Source organism: Oncorhynchus nerka, linkage group LG27 (genome assembly GCF_034236695.1).
Source record: "Oncorhynchus nerka isolate Pitt River linkage group LG27, Oner_Uvic_2.0, whole genome shotgun sequence".
Classification (NCBI taxonomy): Eukaryota; Metazoa; Chordata; class Actinopteri; order Salmoniformes; family Salmonidae; genus Oncorhynchus; species Oncorhynchus nerka.
Window position 1 is genome coordinate 76,654,780 of NC_088422.1, and position 19,879 is coordinate 76,674,658.

The 19,879-nt window shown below is 29.4% G+C and overlaps 1 protein-coding gene across 1 annotated transcript in view; it reads right to left on the reverse strand.

The window, feature by feature from the left end:
* Positions 1-19,879, reverse strand: part of LOC115121140 (cGMP-inhibited 3',5'-cyclic phosphodiesterase 3B-like) — a 129,412-nt gene that overhangs the window by 19,511 nt on the left and 90,022 nt on the right. Inside the window, exon 2 of the mRNA XM_065012014.1 lies at positions 103-153. Within this exon, the coding sequence (XP_064868086.1) occupies positions 103-153 (51 nt within the window). The remainder of the gene's footprint in view (positions 1-102; positions 154-19,879) is intronic.

A 19,879-nucleotide genomic window follows, 5' to 3' on the forward strand; every position in this document is an offset into this window, starting at 1 on the left:
CGAGCGAGCGAGAGAAAGTAGAGCGAAAGAGAGAGAGAAAGAGAGAGAGAGATGGAGGAGTGTGAGAGAGATGGTGGAGCGAGAGAGAAAGAGAACACTAACCTGATACTGGGGCTTGTACCACTGCTTCAGGTCCCAGTCCCATAGGATCATCTGAACGAGAGAAACACACACATCAGTCAGGAGGCCTTGCTAGGCCTTGTGTGTTACAGATATATATATATATTATATATATATATATATATATACTCATGCAGGTATTCATTAATCAAATCAAAGTGTATTTGTCAGAACAGGTGTAGACCTTACAGTGAAAAGCTTACTTAGGTGAACAATAGGTAAGAAAATAAATAAAAACAACTGTAAAAAGATAGTGAAATAACAGCAGGGCTATATACAGTAGTGAGGCTATATACAGACATAGTGTAACTGTTGTAGCATATTAAAGAGGTCAATGAGAAAGTCTATTTTACAGCATTAGACATAGTGTAACTGTTGTAGCATATTAAAGAGGTCAATGAGAAAGTCTATTTTACAGCATTAGACATAGTGTAACTGTTGTAGCATATTAAATAGGTCAATGAGAAAGTCTATTTTACAACATTAGACATAGTGTAACTGTTGTAGCATATTAAATAGGTCAATGAGAAAGTCTATTTTACAGTATTAGACATAGTGTAACTGTTGTAGCATATTAAAGAGGTCAATGAGAAAGTCTATTTTACAGCATTAGACATAGTGTAACTGTTGTAGCATATTAAATAGGTCAATGAGAAAGTCTATTTTACAGCATTAGACATAGTGTAACTGTTGTAGCATATTAAATAGGTCAATGAGAAAGTCTATTTTACAGCATTAGACATAGTGAAATTGTTGTAGCATATTAAAGAGGTCAATGAGAAACAGTCTATTTTACAACATTAGACATAGTGTAACTGTTGTAGCATTTTAGGAGGTCAATGAGAAACAGTCTATTTTACAACATTAGACATAGTGTAACTATTGTAGCATATTAAATAGGTCAATGAGAAACAGTCTATTTTACAACATTAGACGTAGTGTAACTGTCACATTTTAAATAGGTTAATGAGAAAGTCTATTTTACAACATTAGACATAGTGTAACTGTTGTAGCATATTAAGGAGGTCAATGAGAAACAGTCTATTTTACAACAGACATAGTGTAACTGTTGTAGCATATTAAGGAGGTCAATGAGATACAGTCTATTTTACAACATTAGACATAGTGTAACTGTCGCATTTTAAATATGTCAATGACAAACAGTCTATTTTACAACATTAGACATAGTGTAACTGTTGTAGCATATTAAAGAGGTCAATGAGAAACAGTTTATTTTACTGCATTAGACATAGTGTAACTGTGGTAGAATATTAAATAGGTAAATGAGAAACAGTCTATTTTACAACATTAGACATAGTGTAACTGTCGCATTTTAAATATGTCAATGACAAACAGTCTATTTTACAACATTAGACATAGTGTAACTGTTGTAGCATATTAAATAGGTAAATGAGAAACAGTCTATTTTACAACATTAGACATAGTGTAACTGTCACATTTTAAATAGGTCAATGAGAAACAAGTATATTTTACAACATTAGACATAGTGAAACTGTTGTAGCATATTAAATAGGTCAATGAGAAAGGCTATTGTACAGCATTAGACATAGTGAAATTGTTGTAGCATATTAAAGAGGTCAATTAGAAACAGTCTATTTTACAGTATTAGACATAGTGTAACTGTTGTAGCATATTAAAGAGGTCAATGAGAAACAGTCTATTTTACAACATTAGACATAGTGTAACTGTTGTAGCATTTTAGGAGGTCAATGAGAAACAGTCTATTTTACAACATTAGACATAGTGTAACTATTGTAGCATATTAAATAGGTCAATGATAAACAGTCTATTTTACAACATTAGACGTAGTGTAACTGTCACATTTTAAATATGTCAATGACAAACAGTCTATTTTACAACATTAGACATAGTGTAACTGTTGTAGCATATTAAAGAGGTCAATGAGAAACAGTTTATTTTACTGCATTAGACATAGTGTAACTGTTGTAGAATATTAAATAGGTAAATGAGAAACAGTCTATTTTACAACATTAGACATAGTGTAACTGTCACATTTTAAATAGGTCAATGAGAAACAAGTATATTTTACAACATTAGACACAGTGTAACTGTCGCTTTTTAAATAGGTTAATGAGAAAGTATGTTTTACAACATTAGACATAGTGTAACTGTTGTAGCATATTAAATAGGTTAATGAGAAAGTCTTTTTTACAACATTAGACATAGTGTAACTGTTGTAGCATATGAAATAGGTTAATGAGAAAGTCTATTTTACAACATTAGACATAGTGTAACTGTTGTAGCATATTAAATAGGTCAATGAGAAAGTCTATTTGACAGTATTATACAGTGTAACTGTTGTAGCATATTAAAGAGGTCAATGAGAAACAGTTTATTTTACTGCATTAGACATAGTGTAACTGTTGTAGCATATTAAAGAGGTCAATGAGAAACAGTCTATTTTACAACATTAGACATAGTGTAACTGTCGCTTTTTAAATAGGTCAATGAGAAACAAGTATATTTTACAACATTAGACAAAGTGTAACTGTTGTAGCATATTAAATAGGTTAATGAGAAAGTCGATTTTACAACATTAGACATAGTGTAACTGTTGTAGCATATTAAATAGGTTAATGAGAAAGTCTATTTTACAACATTAGACATAGTGTAACTGTTGTAGCATTTTAAAGAGGTCAATGAGAAAGTCTATTTTACAGTATTAGACATAGTGTAACTGTTGTAGCATATTAAAGAGGTCAATGAGAAACAGTTTATTTTACTGCATTAGACATAGTGTAACTGTTGTAGAATATTAAATAGGTAAATGAGAAACAGTCTATTTTACAACATTAGACATAGTGTAACTGTCGCATTTTAAATATGTCAATGACAAACAGTCTATTTTACAACATTAGACATAGTGTAACTGTTGTAGCATCATAAATAGGTAAATGAGAAACAGTCTATTTTACAACATTAGACATAGTGTAACTGTCACATTTTAAATAGGTCAATGAGAAACAAGTATATTTTACAACATTAGACATAGTGTAACTGTTGTAGCATATTAAATAGGTCAATGAGAAACAAGTATATTTTACAACATTAGACATAGTGTAACTGTTGTAGCATATTAAATAGGTCAATGAGAAAGTCTATTGTACAGCATTAGACATAGTGAAATTGTTGTAGCATATTAAAGAGGTCAATTAGAAACAGTCTATTTTACAGTATTAGACATAGTGTAACTGATGTAGCATATTAAAGAGGTCAATGAGAAACAGTCTATTTTACAACATTAGACATAGTGTAACTGTTGTAGCATTTTAGGAGGTCAATGAGAAACAGTCTATTTTACAACATTAGACATAGTGTAACTATTGTAGCATATTAAATAGGTCAATGATAAACAGTCTATTTTACAACATTAGACGTAGTGTAACTGTCACATTTTAAATATGTCAATGACAAACAGTCTATTTTACAACATTAGACATAGTGTAACTGTTGTAGCATATTAAAGAGGTCAATGAGAAACAGTTTATTTTACTGCATTAGACATAGTGTAACTGTTGTAGAATATTAAATAGGTAAATGAGAAACAGTCTATTTTACAACATTAGACATAGTGTAACTGTCACATTTTAAATAGGTCAATGAGAAACAAGTATATTTTACAACATTAGACATAGTGTAACTGTCGCTTTTTAAATAGGTTAATGAGAAAGTATGTTTTACAACATTAGACATAGTGTAACTGTTGTAGCTTATTAAATAGGTTAATGAGAAAGTCTTTTTTACAACATTAGACATAGTGTAACTGTTGTAGCATATGAAATAGGTCAATGAGAAAGTCTATTTGACAGTATTATACAATGTAAATGTTGTAGCATATTAAAGAGGTCAATGAGAAACAGTTTATTTTACTGCATTAGACATAGTGTAACTGTTGTAGCATATTAAAGAGGTCAATGAGAAACAGTCTATTTTACAACATTAGACATAGTGTAACTGTCGCTTTTTAAATAGGTCAATGAGAAACAAGTATATTTTACAACATTAGACAAAGTGTAACTGTTGTAGCATATTAAATAGGTTAATGAGAAAGTCTATTTTACAACATTAGACATAGTGTAACTGTTGTAGCATATTAAATAGGTTAATGAGAAAGTCTATTTTACAACATTAGACATAGTGTAACTGTTGTAGCATTTTAAAGAGGTCAATGAGAAAGTCTATTTTACAGTATTAGACATAGTGTAACTGTTGTAGCATAATAAAGAGGTCAATGAGAAACAGTCTATTTTACAACATTAGACATAGTGTAACTGTCACATTTTAAATAGGTTAATGAGAAAGTCTATTTTACAACATTAGACATAGTGTAACTGTTGTAGCATATTAAATAGGTTAATGAGAAAGTCTATTTTACAGTATTAGACATAGTGTAACTGTTGTAGCATATTAAATAGGTTAATGAGAAAGTCTATTTTACAACATTAGACATAGTGTAACTGTTTTGGCATATGAAATAGGTAAATGAGAAAGTCTATTTTACAACAGACATAGTGTAACTGTTGTAGCATATTAAATAGGTCAATGAGAAAGTGTATTTTACAACATTAGACATAGTGTAACTGTTGTAGCATAATAAAGAGGTCAATGAGAAACAGTTTATTTTACTGCATTAGACATAGTGTAACTGTTGTAGAATATTAAATAGGTAAATGAGAAACAGTCTATTTTACAACATTAGACATAGTGTAACTGTCACATTTTAAATAGGTCAATGAGAAACAAGTATATTTTACAACATTAGACATAGTGTAACTGTCGCTTTTTAAATAGGTTAATGAGAAAGTATGTTTTACAACATTAGACATAGTGTAACTGTTGTAGCATATTAAATAGGTTAATGAGAAAGTCTTTTTTACAACATTAGACATAGTGTAACTGTTGTAGCATATGAAATAGGTCAATGAGAAAGTCTATTTGACAGTATTATACAGTGTAACTGTTGTAGCATATTAAAGAGGTCAATGAGAAACAGTTTATTTTACTGCATTAGACATAGTGTAACTGTTGTAGCATATTAAAGAGGTCAATGAGAAACAGTCTATTTTACAACATTAGACATAGTGTAACTGTCGCTTTTTAAATAGGTCAATGAGAAACAAGTATATTTTACAACATTAGACAAAGTGTAACTGTTGTAGCATATTAAATAGGTTAATGAGAAAGTCGATTTTACAACATTAGACATAGTGTAACTGTTGTAGCATATTAAATAGGTTAATGAGAAAGTCTATTTTACAACATTAGACATAGTGTAACTGTTGTAGCATATTAAATAGGTTAATGAGAAAGTCTATTTTACAACATTAGACATAGTGTAACTGTTGTAGCATTTTAAAGAGGTCAATGAGAAAGTCTATTTTACAGTATTAGACATAGTGTAACTGTTGTAGCATAATAAAGAGGTCAATGAGAAACAGTCTATTTTACAACATTAGACATAGTGTAACTGTCACATTTTAAATAGGTTAATGAGAAAGTCTATTTTACAACATTAGACATAGTGTAACTGTTGTAGCATATTAAATAGGTTAATGAGAAAGTCTATTTTACAACATTAGACATAGTGTAACTGTTGTAGCATATTAAATAGGTTAATGAGAAAGTCTATTTTACAACATTAGACATAGTGTAACTGTTTTGGCATATGAAATAGGTCAATGAGAAAGTGTATTTTACAACAGACATAGTGTAACTGTTGTAGCATAATAAAGAGGTCAATGAGAAACAGTCTATTTTACAACATTAGACAAAGTGTAACTGTCACATTTTAAATAGGTCAATGAGAAACAAGTCTATTTTACAACATTAGACATAGTGTAACTGTTGAGGCATAATAAAGAGGTCAATGAGAAACAGTCTATTTTACAACATTAGACATAGTGTAACTGTCACATTTTAAATAGGTTAATGAGAAAGTCTATTTTACAACATTAGACATAGTGTAACTGTTGTAGCATATTAAAGAGGTCAATGAGAAAGTCTATTTTACAGCATTAGACATAGTGTAACTGTTGTAGCATATTAAGGAGGTCAATGAGAAACAGTCTATTTTACAACAGACATAGTGTAACTGTTGTAGCATATTAAGGAGGTCAATGAGATACAGTCTATTTTACAACAGACATAGTGTAACTGTTGTAGCATATTAAAGAGGTCAATGCGAAACAGTCTATTTTACAACATTAGACATAGTGTAACTGTTGTAGCATAATAAAGAGGTCAATGAGAAACAGTCTATTTTACAACATTAGACATAGTGTAACTGTCACATTTTAAATAGGTTAATGAGAAAGTCTATTTTACAACATTAGACATAGTGTAACTGTTGTAGCATTTTAAAGAGGTCAATGAGAAAGTCTATTTTACAGTATTAGACATAGTGTAACTGTTGTAGCATAATAAAGAGGTCAATGAGAAACAGTCTATTTTACAACATTAGACATAGTGTAACTGTCACATTTTAAATAGGTTAATGAGAAAGTCTATTTTACAACATTAGACATAGTGTAACTGTTGTAGCATATTAAATAGGTTAATGAGAAAGTCTATTTTACAACATTAGACATAGTGTAACTGTTGTAGCATATTAAATAGGTTAATGAGAAAGTCTATTTTACAACATTAGACATAGTGTAACTGTTTTGGCATATGAAATAGGTAAATGAGAAAGTCTATTTTACAACATTAGACATAGTGTAACTGTTGTAGCATATTAAATAGGTCAATGAGAAAGTGTATTTTACAACATTAGACATAGTGTAACTGTTGTAGCATAATAAAGAGGTCAATGAGAAACAGTTTATTTTACTGCATTAGACATAGTGTAACTGTTGTAGAATATTAAATAGGTAAATGAGAAACAGTCTATTTTAAAACATTAGACATAGTGTAACTGTCACATTTTAAATAGGTCAATGAGAAACAAGTATATTTTACAACATTAGACATAGTGTAACTGTCGCTTTTTAAATAGGTTAATGAGAAAGTATGTTTTACAACATTAGACATAGTGTAACTGTTGTAGCATATTAAATAGGTTAATGAGAAAGTCTATTTTACAACATTAGACATAGTGTAACTGTTGTAGCATATGAAATAGGTTAATGAGAAAGTCTATTTTACAACATTAGACATAGTGTAACTGTTGTAGCATATTAAATAGGTCAATGAGAAAGTCTATTTGACAGTATTATACAGTGTAACTGTTGTAGCATATTAAAGAGGTCAATGAGAAACAGTCTATTTTACAACATTAGACATAGTGTAACTGTCACTTTTTAAATAGGTCAATGAGAAACAAGTATATTTTACAACATTAGACAAAGTGTAACTGTTGTAGCATATTAAATAGGTTAATGAGAAAGTCGATTTTACAACATTAGACATAGTGTAACTGTTGTAGCATATTAAATAGGTTAATGAGAAAGTCTATTTTACAACATTAGACATAGTGTAACTGTTGTAGCATTTTAAAGAGGTCAATGAGAAAGTCTATTTTACAGTATTAGACATAGTGTAACTGTTGTAGCATATTAAAGAGGTCAATGAGAAACAGTTTATTTTACTGCATTAGACATAGTGTAACTGTTGTAGAATATTAAATAGGTAAATGAGAAACAGTCTATTTTACAACATTAGACATAGTGTAACTGTCGCATTTTAAATATGTCAATGACAAACAGTCTATTTTACAACATTAGACATAGTGTAACTGTTGTAGCATATTAAAGAGGTCAATGAGAAACAGTTTATTTTACTGCATTAGACATAGTGTAACTGTTGTAGAATATTAAATAGGTAAATGAGAAACAGTCTATTTTACAACATTAGACATAGTGTAACTGTCGCATTTTAAATATGTCAATGACAAACAGTCTATTTTACAACATTAGACATAGTGTAACTGTTGTAGCATCATAAATAGGTAAATGAGAAACAGTCTATTTTACAACATTAGACATAGTGTAACTGTCACATTTTAAATAGGTCAATGAGAAACAAGTATATTTTACAACATTAGACATAGTGTAACTGTTGTAGCATATTAAATAGGTCAATGAGAAACAAGTATATTTTACAACATTAGACATAGTGTAACTGTTGTAGCATATTAAATAGGTCAATGAGAAAGTCTATTGTACAGCATTAGACATAGTGAAATTGTTGTAGCATATTAAAGAGGTCAATTAGAAACAGTCTATTTTACAGTATTAGACATAGTGTAACTGATGTAGCATATTAAAGAGGTCAATGAGAAACAGTCTATTTTACAACATTAGACATAGTGTAACTGTTGTAGCATTTTAGGAGGTCAATGAGAAACAGTCTATTTTACAACATTAGACATAGTGTAACTATTGTAGCATATTAAATAGGTCAATGATAAACAGTCTATTTTACAACATTAGACGTAGTGTAACTGTCACATTTTAAATATGTCAATGACAAACAGTCTATTTTACAACATTAGACATAGTGTAACTGTTGTAGCATATTAAAGAGGTCAATGAGAAACAGTTTATTTTACTGCATTAGACATAGTGTAACTGTTGTAGAATATTAAATAGGTAAATGAGAAACAGTCTATTTTACAACATTAGACATAGTGTAACTGTCACATTTTAAATAGGTCAATGAGAAACAAGTATATTTTACAACATTAGACATAGTGTAACTGTCGCTTTTTAAATAGGTTAATGAGAAAGTATGTTTTACAACATTAGACATAGTGTAACTGTTGTAGCATATTAAATAGGTTAATGAGAAAGTCTATTTTACAACATTAGACATAGTGTAACTGTTGTAGCATATGAAATAGGTTAATGAGAAAGTCTATTTTACAACATTAGACATAGTGTAACTGTTGTAGCATATTAAATAGGTCAATGAGAAAGTCTATTTGACAGTATTATACAGTGTAACTGTTGTAGCATATTAAAGAGGTCAATGAGAAACAGTCTATTTTACAACATTAGACATAGTGTAACTGTCGCTTTTTAAATAGGTCAATGAGAAACAAGTATATTTTACAACATTAGACAAAGTGTAACTGTTGTAGCATATTAAATAGGTTAATGAGAAAGTCGATTTTACAACATTAGACATAGTGTAACTGTTGTAGCATATTAAATAGGTTAATGAGAAAGTCTATTTTACAACATTAGACATAGTGTAACTGTTGTAGCATTTTAAAGAGGTCAATGAGAAAGTCTATTTTACAGTATTAGACATAGTGTAACTGTTGTAGCATATTAAAGAGGTCAATGAGAAACAGTTTATTTTACTGCATTAGACATAGTGTAACTGTTGTAGAATATTAAATAGGTAAATGAGAAACAGTCTATTTTACAACATTAGACATAGTGTAACTGTCGCATTTTAAATATGTCAATGACAAACAGTCTATTTTACAACATTAGACATAGTGTAACTGTTGTAGCATCATAAATAGGTAAATGAGAAACAGTCTATTTTACAACATTAGACATAGTGTAACTGTCACATTTTAAATAGGTCAATGAGAAACAAGTATATTTTACAACATTAGACATAGTGTAACTGTTGTAGCATATTAAATAGGTCAATGAGAAACAAGTATATTTTACAACATTAGACATAGTGTAACTGTTGTAGCATATTAAATAGGTCAATGAGAAAGTCTATTGTACAGCATTAGACATAGTGAAATTGTTGTAGCATATTAAAGAGGTCAATTAGAAACAGTCTATTTTACAGTATTAGACATAGTGTAACTGATGTAGCATATTAAAGAGGTCAATGAGAAACAGTCTATTTTACAACATTAGACATAGTGTAACTATTGTAGCATATTAAATAGGTCAATGATAAACAGTCTATTTTACAACATTAGACGTAGTGTAACTGTCACATTTTAAATATGTCAATGACAAACAGTCTATTTTACAACATTAGACATAGTGTAACTGTTGTAGCATATTAAAGAGGTCAATGAGAAACAGTTTATTTTACAACATTAGACAAAGTGTAACTGTTGTAGCATATTAAATAGGTTAATGAGAAAGTCGATTTTACAACATTAGACATAGTGTAACTGTTGTAGCATATTAAATAGGTTAATGAGAAAGTCTATTTTACAACATTAGACATAGTGTAACTGTTGTAGCATTTTAAAGAGGTCAATGAGAAAGTCTATTTTACAGTATTAGACATAGTGTAACTGTTGTAGCATATTAAAGAGGTCAATGAGAAACAGTTTATTTTACTGCATTAGACATAGTGTAACTGTTGTAGAATATTAAATAGGTAAATGAGAAACAGTCTATTTTACAACATTAGACATAGTGTAACTGTCGCATTTTAAATATGTCAATGACAAACAGTCTATTTTACAACATTAGACATAGTGTAACTGTTGTAGCATCATAAATAGGTAAATGAGAAACAGTCTATTTTACAACATTAGACATAGTGTAACTGTCACATTTTAAATAGGTCAATGAGAAACAAGTATATTTTACAACATTAGACATAGTGTAACTGTTGTAGCATATTAAATAGGTCAATGAGAAACAAGTATATTTTACAACATTAGACATAGTGTAACTGTTGTAGCATATTAAATAGGTCAATGAGAAAGTCTATTGTACAGCATTAGACATAGTGAAATTGTTGTAGCATATTAAAGAGGTCAATTAGAAACAGTCTATTTTACAGTATTAGACATAGTGTAACTGATGTAGCATATTAAAGAGGTCAATGAGAAACAGTCTATTTTACAACATTAGACATAGTGTAACTATTGTAGCATATTAAATAGGTCAATGATAAACAGTCTATTTTACAACATTAGACGTAGTGTAACTGTCACATTTTAAATATGTCAATGACAAACAGTCTATTTTACAACATTAGACATAGTGTAACTGTTGTAGCATATTAAAGAGGTCAATGAGAAACAGTTTATTTTACTGCATTAGACATAGTGTAACTGTTGTAGAATATTAAATAGGTAAATGAGAAACAGTCTATTTTACAACATTAGACATAGTGTAACTGTCACATTTTAAATAGGTCAATGAGAAACAAGTATATTTTACAACATTAGACATAGTGTAACTGTCGCTTTTTAAATAGGTTAATGAGAAAGTATGTTTTACAACATTAGACATAGTGTAACTGTTGTAGCATATTAAATAGGTTAATGAGAAAGTCTTTTTTACAACATTAGACATAGTGTAACTGTTGTAGCATATGAAATAGGTCAATGAGAAAGTCTATTTGACAGTATTATACAGTGTAACTGTTGTAGCATATTAAAGAGGTCAATGAGAAACAGTTTATTTTACTGCATTAGACATAGTGTAACTGTTGTAGCATATTAAAGAGGTCAATGAGAAACAGTCTATTTTACAACATTAGACATAGTGTAACTGTCGCTTTTTAAATAGGTCAATGAGAAACAAGTATATTTTACAACATTAGACAAAGTGTAACTGTTGTAGCATATTAAATAGGTTAATGAGAAAGTCTATTTTACAACATTAGACATAGTGTAACTGTTGTAGCATATTAAATAGGTTAATGAGAAAGTCTATTTTACAACATTAGACATAGTGTAACTGTTGTAGCATTTTAAAGAGGTCAATGAGAAAGTCTATTTTACAGTATTAGACATAGTGTAACTGTTGTAGCATAATAAAGAGGTCAATGAGAAACAGTCTATTTTACAACATTAGACATAGTGTAACTGTCACATTTTAAATAGGTTAATGAGAAAGTCTATTTTACAACATTAGACATAGTGTAACTGTTGTAGCATATTAAATAGGTTAATGAGAAAGTCTATTTTACAACATTAGACATAGTGTAACTGTTGTAGCATATTAAATAGGTTAATGAGAAAGTCTATTTTACAACATTAGACATAGTGTAACTGTTTTGGCATATGAAATAGGTCAATGAGAAAGTGTATTTTACAACAGACATAGTGTAACTGTTGTAGCATAATAAAGAGGTCAATGAGAAACAGTCTATTTTACAACATTAGACAAAGTGTAACTGTCACATTTTAAATAGGTCAATGAGAAACAAGTCTATTTTACAACATTAGACATAGTGTAACTGTTGTAGCATAATAAAGAGGTCAATGAGAAACAGTCTATTTTACAACATTAGACATAGTGTAACTGTCACATTTTAAATAGGTTAATGAGAAAGTCTATTTTACAACATTAGACATAGTGTAACTGTTGTAGCATATTAAAGAGGTCAATGAGAAAGTCTATTTTACAGCATTAGACATAGTGTAACTGTTGTAGCATATTAAGGAGGTCAATGAGAAACAGTCTATTTTACAACAGACATAGTGTAACTGTTGTAGCATATTAAGGAGGTCAATGAGATACAGTCTATTTTACAACAGACATAGTGTAACTGTTGTAGCATAATAAAGAGGTCAATGAGAAACAGTCTATTTTACAACATTAGACATAGTGTAACTGTCACATTTTAAATAGGTTAATGAGAAAGTCTATTTTACAACATTAGACATAGTGTAACTGTTGTAGCATTTTAAAGAGGTCAATGAGAAAGTCTATTTTACAGTATTAGACATAGTGTAACTGTTGTAGCATAATAAAGAGGTCAATGAGAAACAGTCTATTTTACAACATTAGACATAGTGTAACTGTCACATTTTAAATAGGTTAATGAGAAAGTCTATTTTACAACATTAGACATAGTGTAACTGTTGTAGCATATTAAATAGGTTAATGAGAAAGTCTATTTTACAACATTAGACATAGTGTAACTGTTGTAGCATATTAAATAGGTTAATGAGAAAGTCTATTTTACAACATTAGACATAGTGTAACTGTTTTGGCATATGAAATAGGTCAATGAGAAAGTGTATTTTACAACAGACATAGTGTAACTGTTGTAGCATAATAAAGAGGTCAATGAGAAACAGTCTATTTTACAACATTAGACAAAGTGTAACTGTCACATTTTAAATAGGTCAATGAGAAACAAGTCTATTTTACAACATTAGACATAGTGTAACTGTTGTAGCATAATAAAGAGGTCAATGAGAAACAGTCTATTTTACAACATTAGACATAGTGTAACTGTCACATTTTAAATAGGTTAATGAGAAAGTCTATTTTACAACATTAGACATAGTGTAACTGTTGTAGCATATTAAAGAGGTCAATGAGAAAGTCTATTTTACAGCATTAGACATAGTGTAACTGTTGTAGCATATTAAGGAGGTCAATGAGAAACAGTCTATTTTACAACATTAGACATAGTGTAACTGTCACATTTTAAATAGGTTAATGAGAAAGTCTATTTTACAACATTAGACATAGTGTAACTGTTGTAGCATTTTAAAGAGGTCAATGAGAAAGTCTATTTTACAGTATTAGACATAGTGTAACTGTTGTAGCATAATAAAGAGGTCAATGAGAAACAGTCTATTTTACAACATTAGACATAGTGTAACTGTCACATTTTAAATAGGTTAATCAGAAAGTCTATTTTACAACATTAGACATAGTGTAACTGTTGTAGCATATTAAATAGGTTAATGAGAAAATCTATTTTACAACATTAGACATAGTGTAACTGTTGTAGCATATTAAATAGGTTAATGAGAAAGTCTATTTTACAACATTAGACATAGTGTAACTGTTTTGGCATATGAAATAGGTAAATGAGAAAGTCTATTTTACAACATTAGACATAGTGTAACTGTTGTAGCATATTAAATAGGTCAATGAGAAAGTGTATTTTACAACATTAGACATAGTGTAACTGTTGTAGCATAATAAAGAGGTCAATGAGAAACAGTTTATTTTACTGCATTAGACATAGTGTAACTGTTGTAGAATATTAAATAGGTAAATGAGAAACAGTCTATTTTAAAACATTAGACATAGTGTAACTGTCACATTTTAAATAGGTCAATGAGAAACAAGTATATTTTACAACATTAGACATAGTGTAACTGTCGCTTTTTAAATAGGTTAATGAGAAAGTATGTTTTACAACATTAGACATAGTGTAACTGTTGTAGCATATTAAATAGGTTAATGAGAAAGTCTATTTTACAACATTAGACATAGTGTAACTGTTGTAGCATATGAAATAGGTTAATGAGAAAGTCTATTTTACAACATTAGACATAGTGTAACTGTTGTAGCATATTAAATAGGTCAATGAGAAAGTCTATTTGACAGTATTATACAGTGTAACTGTTGTAGCATATTAAAGAGGTCAATGAGAAACAGTCTATTTTACAACATTAGACATAGTGTAACTGTCGCTTTTTAAATAGGTCAATGAGAAACAAGTATATTTTACAACATTAGACAAAGTGTAACTGTTGTAGCATATTAAATAGGTTAATGAGAAAGTCGATTTTACAACATTAGACATAGTGTAACTGTTGTAGCATATTAAATAGGTTAATGAGAAAGTCTATTTTACAACATTAGACATAGTGTAACTGTTGTAGCATTTTAAAGAGGTCAATGAGAAAGTCTATTTTACAGTATTAGACATAGTGTAACTGTTGTAGCATAATAAAGAGGTCAATGAGAAACAGTCTATTTTACAACATTAGACATAGTGTAACTGTCACATTTTAAATAGGTTAATGAGAAAGTCTATTTTACAACATTAGACATAGTGTAACTGTTGTAGCATATTAAATAGGTTAATGAGAAAGTCTATTTTACAACATTAGACATAGTGTAACTGTTTTGGCATATGAAATAGGTAAATGAGAAAGTCTATTTTACAACATTAGACATAGTGTAACTGTTGTAGCATATTAAATAGGTCAATGAGAAAGTGTATTTTACAACATTAGACATAGTGTAACTGTTGTAGCATAACAAAGAGGTCAATGAGAAACAGTCTATTTTACAACATTAGACAAAGTGTAACTGTCACATTTTAAATAGGTCAATGAGAAACAAGTCTATTTTACAACATTAGACATAGTGTAACTGTCGCATTTTAAATAGGTTAATGAGAAAGTCTATTTTACAACATTAGACATAGTGTAACTGTTGTAGCATATTAAAGAGGTCAATGAGAAACAAGTCTATTTTACAACATTAGACATAGTGTAACTGTTGTAGCATATTAAAGAGGTCAATGAGAAAGTCTATTTTACAACATTAGACATAGTGTAACTGTCACATTTTAAATAGGTTAATGAGAAAGTCTATTTTACAACATTAGACATAGTGTAACTGTTGTAGCATATTAAAGAGGTCAATGAGAAAGTCTATTTTACAGCATTAGACATAGTGTAACTGTTGTAGCATATTAAGGAGGTCAATGAGAAACAGTCTATTTTACAACAGACATAGTGTAACTGTTGTAGCATATTAAAGAGGTCAATGCGAAACAGTCTATTTTACAACATTACACATAGTGTAACTGTTGTAGCATAATAAAGAGGTCAATGAGAAACAGTCTATTTTACAACATTAGACAAAGTGTAACTGTCACATTTTAAATAGGTCAATGAGAAACAAGTCTATTTTACAACATTAGACATAGTGTAACTGTTGTAGCATAATAAAGAGGTCAATGAGAAACAGTCTATTTTACAACATTAGACATAGTGTAACTGTCACATTTTAAATAGGTTAATGAGAAAGTCTATTTTACAACATTAGACATAGTGTAACTGTTGTAGCATTTTAAAGAGGTCAATGAGAAAGTCTATTTTACAGTATTAGACATAGTGTAACTGTTGTAGCATATTAAATAGGTTAATGAGAAAGTCTATTTTACAACATTAGACATAGTGTAACTGTTTTGGCATATGAAATAGGTAAATGAGAAAGTCTATTTTACAACATTAGACATAGTGTAACTGTTGTAGCATATTAAATAGGTCAATGAGAAAGTGTATTTTACAACATTAGACATAGTGTAACTGTTGTAGCATAATAAAGAGGTCAATGAGAAACAGTTTATTTTACTGCATTAGACATAGTGTAACTGTTGTAGAATATTAAATAGGTAAATGAGAAACAGTCTATTTTACAACATTAGACATAGTGTAACTGTCACATTTTAAATAGGTCAATGAGAAACAAGTATATTTTACAACATTAGACAAAGTGTAACTGTTGTAGCATATTAAATAGGTTAATGAGAAAGTCGATTTTACAACATTAGACATAGTGTAACTGTTGTAGCATATTAAATAGGTTAATGAGAAAGTCTATTTTACAACATTAGACATAGTGTAACTGTTGTAGCATATTAAATAGGTTAATGAGAAAGTCTATTTTACAACATTAGACATAGTGTAACTGTTGTAGCATTTTAAAGAGGTCAATGAGAAAGTCTATTTTACAGTATTAGACATAGTGTAACTGTTGTAGCATAATAAAGAGGTCAATGAGAAACAGTCTATTTTACAACATTAGACATAGTGTAACTGTCACATTTTAAATAGGTTAATGAGAAAGTCTATTTTACAACATTAGACATAGTGTAACTGTTGTAGCATATTAAATAGGTTAATGAGAAAGTCTATTTTACAACATTAGACATAGTGTAACTGTTGTAGCATATTAAATAGGTTAATGAGAAAGTCTATTTTACAACATTAGACATAGTGTAACTGTTTTGGCATATGAAATAGGTCAATGAGAAAGTGTATTTTACAACAGACATAGTGTAACTGTTGTAGCATAATAAAGAGGTCAATGAGAAACAGTCTATTTTACAACATTAGACAAAGTGTAACTGTCACATTTTAAATAGGTCAATGAGAAACAAGTCTATTTTACAACATTAGACATAGTGTAACTGTTGTAGCATAATAAAGAGGTCAATGAGAAACAGTCTATTTTACAACATTAGACATAGTGTAACTGTCACATTTTAAATAGGTTAATGAGAAAGTCTATTTTACAACATTAGACATAGTGTAACTGTTGTAGCATATTAAAGAGGTCAATGAGAAAGTCTATTTTACAGCATTAGACATAGTGTAACTGTTGTAGCATATTAAGGAGGTCAATGAGAAACAGTCTATTTTACAACAGACATAGTGTAACTGTTGTAGCATATTAAGGAGGTCAATGAGATACAGTCTATTTTACAACAGACATAGTGTAACTGTTGTAGCATATTAAAGAGGTCAATGCGAAACAGTCTATTTTACAACATTAGACATAGTGTAACTGTTGTAGCATAATAAAGAGGTCAATGAGAAACAGTCTATTTTACAACATTAGACATAGTGTAACTGTCACATTTTAAATAGGTTAATGAGAAAGTCTATTTTACAACATTAGACATAGTGTAACTGTTGTAGCATTTTAAAGAGGTCAATGAGAAAGTCTATTTTACAGTATTAGACATAGTGTAACTGTTGTAGCATAATAAAGAGGTCAATGAGAAACAGTCTATTTTACAACATTAGACATAGTGTAACTGTCACATTTTAAATAGGTTAATGAGAAAGTCTATTTTACAACATTAGACATAGTGTAACTGTTGTAGCATATTAAATAGGTTAATGAGAAAGTCTATTTTACAACATTAGACATAGTGTAACTGTTGTAGCATATTAAATAGGTTAATGAGAAAGTCTATTTTACAACATTAGACATAGTGTAACTGTTTTGGCATATGAAATAGGTAAATGAGAAAGTCTATTTTACAACATTAGACATAGTGTAACTGTTGTAGCATATTAAATAGGTCAATGAGAAAGTGTATTTTACAACATTAGACATAGTGTAACTGTTGTAGCATAATAAAGAGGTCAATGAGAAACAGTTTATTTTACTGCATTAGACATAGTGTAACTGTTGTAGAATATTAAATAGGTAAATGAGAAACAGTCTATTTTAAAACATTAGACATAGTGTAACTGTCACATTTTAAATAGGTCAATGAGAAACAAGTATATTTTACAACATTAGACATAGTGTAACTGTCGCTTTTTAAATAGGTTAATGAGAAAGTATGTTTTACAACATTAGACATAGTGTAACTGTTGTAGCATATTAAATAGGTTAATGAGAAAGTCTATTTTACAACATTAGACATAGTGTAACTGTTGTAGCATATGAAATAGGTTAATGAGAAAGTCTATTTTACAACATTAGACATAGTGTAACTGTTGTAGCATATTAAATAGGTCAATGAGAAAGTCTATTTGACAGTATTATACAGTGTAACTGTTGTAGCATATTAAAGAGGTCAATGAGAAACAGTCTATTTTACAACATTAGACATAGTGTAACTGTCGCTTTTTAAATAGGTCAATGAGAAACAAGTATATTTTACAACATTAGACAAAGTGTAACTGTTGTAGCATATTAAATAGGTTAATGAGAAAGTCTATTTTACAACATTAGACATAGTGTAACTGTTGTAGCATTTTAAAGAGGTCAATGAGAAAGTCTATTTTACAGTATTAGACATAGTGTAACTGTTGTAGCATATTAAATAGGTTAATGAGAAAGTCTATTTTACAACATTAGACATAGTGTAACTGTTGTAGCATATTAAATAGGTTAATGAGAAAGTCTATTTTACAACATTAGACATAGTGTAACTGTTTTGGCATATGAAATAGGTAAATGGGAAAGTCTATTTTACAACATTAGACATAGTGTAACTGTTGTAGCATATTAAATAGGTCAATGAGAAAGTGTATTTTACAACATTAGACAAAGTGTAACTGTCACATTTTAAATAGGTCAATGAGAAACAAGTCTATTTTACAACATTAGACATAGTGTAACTGTCGCATTTTAAATAGGTTAATGAGAAAGTCTATTTTACAACATTAGACATAGTGTAACTGTTGTAGCATATTAAAGAGGTCAATGAGAAAGTCTATTTTACAACATTAGACATAGTGTAACTGTCGCATTTTAAATAGGTTAATGAGAAAGTCTATTTTACAACATTAGACATAGTGTAACTGTTGTAGCATATTAAAGAGGTCAATGAGAAGGTCTATTTTACAGCATTAGACATAGTGTAACTGTTGTAGCATATTAAGGAGGTCAATGAGAAACAGTCTATTTTACAACAGACATAGTGTAACTGTTGTAGCATATTAAGGAGGTCAATGAGATACAGTCTATTTTACAAGACATGGTGTAACTGTTGTAGCATATTAAAGAGGTCAATGCGAAACAGTCTATTTTACAACATTAGACATAGTGTAACTGTTGTAGCATAATAAAGAGGTCAATGAGAAACAGTCTATTTTACAACATTAGACATAGTGTAACTGTCACATTTTAAATAGGTTAATGAGAAAGTCTATTTTACAACATTAGACATAGTGTAACTGTTGTAGCATATTAAAGAGGTCAATGAGAAAGTCTATTTTACAGCATTAGACATAGTGTAACTGTTGTAGCATTTTAAAGAGGTCAATGAGAAAGTCTATTTTACAGTATTAGACATAGTGTTTTTTTTTATTTATTTTTTTTACCTTTATTTAACCAGGCAAGTCAGTTAAGAACACATTCTTATTTTCAATGACGGCCTGGGAACAGTGGGTTAACTGCCTGTTCAGGGGCAGAACGACAGATTTGTACCTTGTCAGCTCGGGGGTTTGAACTCACAACCTTCCGGTTACTAGTCCAACGCTCTAACCACTAGGCTACAGTGTATCTGTTGAGGCATATTAAATAGGTCAATGAGAAACAGT